Here is a 9,455-nt window from a genome sequence, read left to right on the forward strand (position 1 = left end):
TGGTTGCTGGGATTTGAACTCTGGACTTTCGGAAGAGCAGTCGGGTGCTCTTACCCACTGAGCCATCTCACTAGCCCTTATTTATTTATTTATTTATTTATTTATTTATTTATTTATTTATTTATTTATCTATCATATGAGACACACCAGAAGAGTGCAGAGGATCCCATTATAGATGGTTGTGAGCCACCATGTGATTGCTGAGATTTGAACTCAGGACCTCTGGAAGAGCAGTCAGTGCTCTTAACCACACTGATCTGTCTCTCCAGCCCCCTTAGCATACCTTAAGTCATTAGCAAGATGGGAATTTTAAGAGAAAAGATGTTAAAACCTGTTTTAGGTTTTTTTTGTTTTTGTTTTTGGTTTTTTTTTTGGTATTTTGTATTAAAATTCTGCTCTGAGAAACCACTCATAAACTTCAGTGTAATGTTTGAAAAGTCAGTTTAACCAAGACTAGGAGTTGGGAATACCATAAAAATATACACGATGTATTATATCAAGCTTCTAAGGGCTGACTGAAGAAAAAAGTAAGATGCATGGTAGGAATGCTGTTAAAAGCCTCCATTTTCCGAGAGGTTCAAGGGTGTCTAGTTTAAAGTGTTTGTGAGGAACTGGATTTTGAAGCTGACTTTTTGCCGGGCCTGGGACTCACTGTGGAGTTAGTTCATGGACTCTCAGAGACCCACCTGTCTCTGCTTTCAGTTAAAGACAAGCACTTCTTGCTTGGCAGGCAGATGTCTTCTTAGTTTTTCTTACTGTTGGTTTATGTAGCTAGTACTGGCTCGCTGGCATTCTCCTGTCTGTAAAGGATTTGGTTCTGTTAGCCAAACATGTCCAGAGTGTAGCCACCCACCCAATGGCTACTGCTTGGAGAGGTCCCTACTCCTCCTGGTTTTTCTCAAGGGGTATTTCTTTTCTCTGAGAAGGAAGGAGGCCCTCTTCTTCTGTTTCAGGAAGGGTCACCCCCTTTTTTAGGATACAGGAGTATGAAGACTTACTTTCCAGAATAGTGTAGAAGATGAGATATTCTCTACCTACATAGATGATGGTAAAGACTTGAGTGGTATCTGTTTAGGATACCCCTTTGTTTAGGAAAATCTCCATTCCTAATTTTTTTTCTCCTATTACAGATGACAAAAGTGATATTTATAATCAAAGTGTGTATTCTTGTTCCATTTGATCTTAGACACTCTGATAGTAAACAACCAACTTGTTGATTTGAACTGTGACCCAGTGGCCTCTAGCCCTATGTTACCGTTGTAGACAGTCCGTGTGGTGTGTGAAGAATACTCAGTTTGGGATTTCCTTTGTGAATGTATAAGCTTGTGTGCTACTGTTGCTCTGCAGCATCAAGACTTGCTGCATTCTGATTTGATAGAAGACTTATAGGTGTGTATTCGATTACAGGTGTCCCATTTCCCAAAAACTTTATGTCTGTGGCAAAGACTATTCTGAAGCGTCTCTTCAGGGTTTATGCCCATATTTACCACCAGCACTTTGACTCTGTGATGCAGCTGCAAGAGGAGGCCCACCTCAACACCTCCTTTAAGCACTTTATTTTCTTTGTTCAGGTAGGTGAGTCATATTAATCTCTGGGCCTTGGACTTGGACCTTGATAACTTAGTAAGAACTGTCTTATTTATCGATGTAGAATGTGTAACTTTAAGCTTTTCTGTCCCCAGTTTTGTTCTCTTCTCCACACTGTTTCATTGATTCATAAAGCAGTATAGAAGGGCAGTGTCTCTGGGATGGAGAGGTGGCTCAGCAGTTAAGAACACATACAGTTACTGCTAAGGACCTGGGTTCGGTTCCCAGAACCCACATCAGGAGGCTCACAGGAGGCTGTAGGGATCCAGCATCCTTGTCTAGTTTCTGCAGATGTACACATGTGATTCACATAAAATCATGAAAGCTCATGTATACAACTAAAATAGATAACTGAACCTTTTTTTTTTTTTTAAGGGGGGGAGGGTAGAAGAAAGGCAGCACCCCAATGGGGACTGGCTGCCTAGGGCTTTCCTTGGTCATCTAGGTTTGTGGCCTGTTGCCTGTGAACACTAATAGAATTAGAACTTTAAAAGATAAAATAAAGGTATTTGAAAAAGAGACAAAGAATTAACAGACCATGATGCCATTTCTCTCTAATCCTAGCCAGACCTTATTTCAAAAAACCAGAAAAGAAAACTGGAGAGACAGATGGCTCAGCAGTAAAGAACACTTTCTGCTCTTGCAGAGAACTAGAGTTCACTTTATAAAAGCACCTGCATTGGGGAGCTCACAACCACCTTAAGCTCCAGAAATTCCGATATTCTAATACCTACTTCTGCTCTCTTCAGATACCCCAATACGAATGGCAAATACATGCGCGCGTGCGCGCGCGCGTGCGCACACACACACACACACACACACACACACAGAGAGAGAGAGAGAGAGAGAGAGAGAGAGAGAGAGAGAGAGAGAGAGAGAGAGAGATTAAACTTTTAAAAAGCAGAAAATGAAAAAAAGGATTCCTTTATAGAGCTAGGCAATTCTGATGTAAATTATCATTTTATAGTAGAGAAAACTGGTAGCTTTTTAGTGATTATTGTGTATTGTGGCTCTGTGTACAATGTAAAGGCTATACTAACTTAATGTTTTTCTTTTTCCTTCTGAGACTGTATGCCTTGCATGTGCACACTTGTGTATGTTCATGTGTATGTATAAAAGTAAAAGTTGACTTCTCATGAGGTAGCTATTATCACAGGTTTAGTGTGTAATTTTCTGGTTATTTTTGTATAAATATATATATATATATATATCTATATCATTTTGGTGTTTAGTACAATGATGATCTACAGTGCCTCTCATCCCCCACAGTTGGTTAGGAAGGGAGCCTGATGTCCCAATATTGTAAAAGTCACGAGTCATTTGTTGGTCTTTCTGGGGCCCAGTCACACCTGGTGATCTTACGGGTCACCAGATACTGTTGACACTGTTATAGAGATTCCAAGATTTTAGGAGCTGTGTGTCAGGAAATGGGGAGGAAGACCAGCATATGTTATAGCATCACCAGTGCTTTAGTTTTTAAGTTATATGTGTATGTATATGTAGGTGTGTGTCTGTGCATGTGGGTAAACACTTAGATGGGAGCCAGAAGTCAGCACTGAGCATCATCTCCCAACACTAGGCATTACCACTTCAGCTAGACTCATGGCCAGCAAGCTCTAGGGATCTTCCTGTGTCCACCTCCCCAGCGCCATGGTCACCGTGCTGTGTCTGGCTTTCTTGTGTGACAAGCATTTTACTAACCGAGCCTTCTCCTTAGCCTGCACTTGTTTTAAAAAGGCTAAAACCAGTCATTTTATATATCCTAAAGGCCGTTTCTTTCAGATTTCAGAAAACTAGGTTTAGGAAGCTCATTTCTGAAAAGTATGTAAGAGTTTTAATTTTGATTCATTATTACATTTTCCTTTTCTTTTTAGGAGTTTAATCTGATTGATAGGCGTGAGTTGGCACCACTTCAGGAATTAATTGAGAAGCTTGGATCTAAAGACAGATAAATGTTTCTTCTAGAACACAGTTATGCTCTCCCTCTATCTACTGCTAGCACTCTCTCATTGCTGTCTGGTATGGACTATGTGATACTGACTACAAGAAACCAGGATCAAAAGATCCATTGTGTCTGCAGAGAAAATTGTCCCAAAGGTAGGTTGGCCAGATAGCTTCAGAACAATCCAACGACCACAGTTAAATCAGAGGTGCTGTGTGGCCACCTGTCACTGCTAGTGTCCTTCTTTGTTTAACCCATGACTAACCTTAGTTTGTTGCTGAGCTTTGTTCAAGGAAATGAGTTTTTCTGTGTGACAACATAATGGACAGTAAGAATTTTCAGCAGCAACCTAGTAGTAAGTTTCTAGAACAGATGTCTTAGCGCGGATCAGTTTGCTTTGTTTTACAAATCAGTGGTGTTCTCTTTCTAAACCCCAACGTTTAGAACTTCTGTCTTACTCTGGATAGCCTTGGGTCACATTTGTATCCTGATGTTTTATAGGCAAGAGTGTATGTTTCTTAGCTAGGCTCGGTGGTCCATGCCTGTTACCTGACAGCTGTGGAGGCAGATGGAGGATCTCACTTTGAAGCTGGTTTGAGCTACATTGTGAAATTGTTGCTAAAAAAAAGTTTGTTTTGCAAACTCCACAATGCATAAATCACAGGCATCTGGACTGAGGTAACCGAAGCTATTTTAAATGATTCTATCTTCTAAACGTGTTTGGGATTGTCTTTATGACTAGATGAGGAGAGTGCATGGCTTCTGACGGTGCCTTGCAGGTTCTCATCTGGGACTCTTCACTCAGATTAATTTCATATGTAGCTTGGGGCAGAGATCAAAACAACTTTCAAAACTCTGTGACTCACTTGGGCCTTAAAGCCACTGTTTTCATTGATGTTTCCTTGCCGTTTTTGAGGGACAGTAGAAAAAGTATTCAGACTACTTGATTATTTCCTAAATAAGTCCATGTTTTTATTGCAACTTGAAACTTATGTTTCTGTATAGAAATGCACAGACTTCATGGCAATAAGGACGAAGGTCAAAACCACAGAATAGCTTGCGGGGGTGGGGGTGGGGGTGGTGTGTGTGTGTGACAGCAGGTCTCCTTGGGCCTGTTAGAGCTGGAGACCCAGCAAAGAGAGTGAGTTGATAGTAACTTGGCTTCATTCTTCACACAGGCTACAGTGACCTCTAGAGCTTCTATCCTACTTGTCTTTGTATCAAAACTTGAATTTTTCCTCATTCTGTCAGGATAAAAGACTCCTCTACTCGGGAAGTGCCTGCTTTTCTTGTGGTCCTCAGATCTAGTCAGCTCTGGCTGCCTCCTCAGATGTACAATGACATCCCAGGGATTCTGGACACTTGCCCAACAGGCAGAGCTGGAGTTTATCAGCGTTGTGTGTCAGAGCTGGGACTTAACACAGTGCTCATTGGCCTCCTATATGGCTTTATAAAAGTTAGAGTTGGTGAGGTTTTTGTTATTTATTTTGATTCCACTAGACTATACTGGAAAGTATTGCTTAGAAACTCCAGTTTTTTTTAACTCATTTTCAGTATGTTCTTAAGTATACTCAGAATTTCAAAGGAACTGTTTTGTCTTTATTTTGCCTGAAATCACATATCACCGTTAGAGGAATTCAAGTTGGAATACTGATTTAGGGAAAAAAGGACAGCTTGGAAACAGCTCACAACCCAGGTGTATGCAGAGGTCCAGATATCAGCTGCTGTGCAAGTGTGTGACCGTCACCTACAGACAGGCTTCTAGGTGACACCAAGAACGCATCACCCCTTAACCCCAGGCTCCATTTACTTTGATTTGCCTTAGTCTCTAAGGAATGAAATTCTCTTTCTCAGCCAGGGCCCAGTCACTTTTATGAATTCTGACACCCTCAAATCAAAGGTTTCTCTTTTCTCTGCATGTATTTCAGGGATAGAAATGCCTGAGCTCCAGGTGGATAGACGCTAAGATACAGAGGAGGCAGCTCATTAGTGGAATATAAAGCAAAGGCTTGGTGGTGAAAAAGTGTCTCCATTTTTTTGTTGTGTCCCCCTCCTCTTTTTACCTTTTGTCTTTCAAAATGAGAACAGTGCTAGACTCCCAAACCAACCTGCCTTAATCAGTGTGCACTGTGCTCACCTCTGAGGCAAAAACATGAGAGGAGGATGTCTTTCTGTCCTTGGCTAGAGGGTCGATTTATAACATCTGAAGAAATCCGTCTGTCCTTGGTTTATCTGCCTACTCTACAGCTCTCCTGCTCCCCTCAGCTGGAGTCAGCTGTCCTGTCTGATTCTGCTCCCTGGACTGCATTGCAGTGGCTTCCAATTGCCTGGTGAATTCTGCTTTAGCCCTGTGGTGCTTTAACTTCCAGGACTTTGAAAAACTTGGATATTGGGGGCTGGAGAGATGACACATTGTTTAAAGAATTGGCTGTTCTTCCTAAGGACCTGGGTTCAATTCCTAGCACCCATATGGTGGCTCACAAGTGTTTGTAACTCAATTCCAGTGGATACAACTCCCTCATACAAACAAGCATGTAGAACCAAAAACAAAACACATTAAATTAAAAAAAAAAAAAAAAAAAAAAAAGAAGCCTTAGACAATGACATACAGATTTATAAAAAAATAGTCATACTTCCTTGTGGTACATTTTCTGTGTTAACAGCTACTATACTGTTATTCTGCTGACTGAATAAAGTGACTTACCAGCAGCCAGTTAGCCAGGGGTTCTTTTATCTGTAGGTTCTTGGCCTGCAGAACTCTGGTTCACACAACTGCTCACTGGGGAACTGCAGGTCTCTGTTCTCCATGACTTGGAGCAAAGGCACAGGCAAGGTCCTGGCGGTGAGGTTTCCTGTTTGCACTCTTGGCTTCTCTCTGAGCCCCAAGATCATATTAGACATAGCTTCTCAGACATGATGTCATTACCTCAAGCGCATAAACAAATCAGGACTTAAGAGTGTAGGCCCTCCAAGAGTGTGTCCTATCATGGTGCCAGGGCTCCTCTGCTCTCTGTGGCAACCATCCCCAGGCAGTATGGAGCCCTGGACAGTGCCAGCCTGGGCATGAACGACTGAGCACCTTTAGCAGCCATGTTCTTTCCTTCTGAGGTCAGTGAGAGTTGTGACAAAGAAGGACACGGTAGTCTTTTCATCTTCCTGATTTTACACTCAGTTTTGATGCAGGGGTTTGTTGGGCTTTGGAATACATGTGGCAGCAGTAATTTTATTGAAGCAACTGCATTGAAATTCATTGAAATGGTTTTCTCCTCAGAACGTATCAAATAAGTATTCTGTAAAGCCATTCCGGATGGCCAGCATGCTATGGGCTGGTTATAGAACAGCATTCTGTGTTGGTCTGCATCAAAAATAGTTTGCATAAGATAGTCTTGGTTACCATCTAAAATAACTTAAAATATTCCTCACATAAAAAATTTATGTTGTATTTTTAAAACCTTTAGGGCTTTATCTATTTTTCTAAGTCGTTAACTGTACTTTTTAAAAAAGTATTTTGTATCTACTTTTGTAACTTCATCAGAATAAACTATATTGAAAGCAAAAATGGCTTTGAAGTGTGTTAACATGCTTTTGTTTAAATGTGGAAATGAGATTTCTGTGGGTTCTGTAGATTTTGATTACAGTTTAAATTTGGAGGGTTGTCTTGGCAGACAATTTATTATCTACTTTCTTAAAGCTTAGGGAGAAGTTCCTAAATGAAAACAAGTATAATACCAGAGACTATTCCAAAGAACAAATCCCTCTTAGTGAGACCCACCCCAGACAGTCTCAGTCCTGGCATTCTTCGGGGACTCCAGACCTTGCAGTTCTTGGAAACAGCTGGAGACTGGGACCACTAATTTTCTTACCTGGAAGTCAAGTACTTTGTACCCTTAAACTACCCTTAAACCCTCCCCAGGTAGAACAGTCACTTAGTATTATTTAGAACAGTTACTAACAAGCTCAGTGTATTCATCAGAGGTTTTTTTTTTTTTTTTTTTAATTTAAAGATTTATTTATTATATGTAAGTACACTGTAGCTGTCTTCAGACACTCCAGAAGAGGGCGTCAGATCTTATTACAGATGGTTATGAGCCATCATGTGGTTGCTGGGACTTGAACTAAGGACCTTTGGAAGAGCAGTCAGTGCTCTTTTAAACAGTAGGTCTCAACCTCTGGGGGTGTTGAATGACCCTTTCACGGGGTTCACCTAAAACCATCTGAAGACATTTATATTACAGTTCATAACAGCAAAATTACAGTTATGAAGTAGAACAAAAATAATTTTATGGTTGAGGGTCACCACAATGTGATGTCACAGCATTAGGAAGATTGAGAACCACTGCTCTAGAAAAACAGAACTGATAAAATGAACATATATGGGATTACTAGATGGCTTACAGGCTGTGGTCCAGCTCATCCAAAAATGGTTATCTACCAAGAGAAGGTCCAAGGATCCAGTAGTTGTTCAGTCCCCAAGGCAGGCTATCTCAGCTGCTCTACTGCCACTGAAGGAATGGTCGTGCCAGCGAGAGCAAGCAGGCCAAGACAGAACAAGCTTCCTTCTTCCATGGTGGCCAGCAGAAGGTGTGGCCCACATTAAAGGTGTGTCTTCTCACCTTAAAAGATCCAGATTAAATTTGAGTCTTTCCACCTCAAATGACATAAGAAAAAAATCCCTCACTGGTGTGCCTAGTTGATTGGGTTTTAACTGATTACATATGTAGTCAAGAAGCCAATCAAAAAAAACTACAGGTGCACTTTAGGGTTTTTTTTGTTTTTTGTTTTTTCAAGACAGGGTTTCTCTGTGTATCCCTGGCTGTCCTGGAACTCACTCTGTAGACCAGGCTGGCCTCGATCTCAGAAATCTGCCTGCCTCTGCCTCCCAAGTGCTGGAATTAAAGGCATGCGCCACCACTGCCCGTCTGCACTTTAGGTCTTTTTTAGAAGATCGATGCTAGTTTTGGGCTTTTTGAGTAGAGTTGTAAACTTGCTGAGTGATCAAGTGTGCTTAATACTCTGTGTAAGATAAGGCAAACCATCAATCAGTGTCATGGCCTGGTGTAGCTTTGCAGCTCAGATTAGCCTCAGACTTGAGATCCTGCACTATGGCTTCCCAAGTGCTATGTGCCTGTTTTGTTTGACTTTGTTTTGTTCCAGTAGGCCTGAAAGTGATCACAAAGCCCAATACCGTGGCTTAGTAGATCAAAGTATTCACTGCCAAGCCGGGCAACCTGAGTATTCATCTCTGGAACCTCCATGGTGAATGGAGGGAGCCAACTCCTGAAAGCTGTTCCCTTACCTCCACATGTGTGCTGTGCATGTGCTTGCCACCCACGCAATCAGATACATTTAATCACTTAAAATAAAATTATGTATAACCTTATAAAAATGTAAGTGATCACCAAAATGTGTATCAGTATCCAATGGCTTTGGAAGCTATTTGGACCTTTGGAAGAGTAGAAGTCTAGACGAGAGTCAGGAAGGCCAGAGTTAGGCTTTGAAGCCCCATAGCCTGAAACTCCAAGCCAGTCCCTTTAACCTGTCCAGAGTGTCAAGGCTTCCTGGTACCTCTTCCTCTTAGGTGTCTTAATCAAAAGAAACATGCATGCTCCTTGATTGGCACATCCTAGGCCGTAAGGCTGTTTGACTTTCAAGGGTCTGGGAAGACACTGCAGGTCTTTACTCTGAGGAAATGTTCAGCGTCTGGCAGTCTGGGGAGGCAGGAGATGCAAGCCAGGAAACGTTCTGTCTGTCTGACAAATGTTCAGACAAGGTCAGGAAGCTGGTACACAGCTGCATGGAAATCAAATTTTAAGAACTGGAATTGAATTTTAAGACTCTTGGGGTGTTAGGCTTTGTAAGATGACTGCCATTAAAAGTCGTGTCAGTGAGGAAAACACAGGAGATGCATCCCAAGAGACCCGGAGGA

The 9,455-nt window shown here is 41.6% G+C and overlaps 1 protein-coding gene across 1 annotated transcript in view; it reads left to right on the forward strand.

The window, feature by feature from the left end:
• The window catches only part of Mob1a (MOB kinase activator 1A), a 17,199-nt gene extending 10,111 nt beyond the window's left edge, over positions 1-7,088 (forward strand). The window contains exons 5-6 of the mRNA XM_021189934.2: positions 1,408-1,571; positions 3,462-7,088. Coding sequence (XP_021045593.1) covers positions 1,408-1,571; positions 3,462-3,539 — 242 coding nt within the window. The 3' untranslated portion in view covers positions 3,540-7,088. The remainder of the gene's footprint in view (positions 1-1,407; positions 1,572-3,461) is intronic.
• Positions 7,089-9,455: the final 2,367 nt, after the last annotated feature.

This window comes from Mus pahari, chromosome 2, assembly GCF_900095145.1.
Source record: "Mus pahari chromosome 2, PAHARI_EIJ_v1.1, whole genome shotgun sequence".
Classification (NCBI taxonomy): Eukaryota; Metazoa; Chordata; class Mammalia; order Rodentia; family Muridae; genus Mus; species Mus pahari.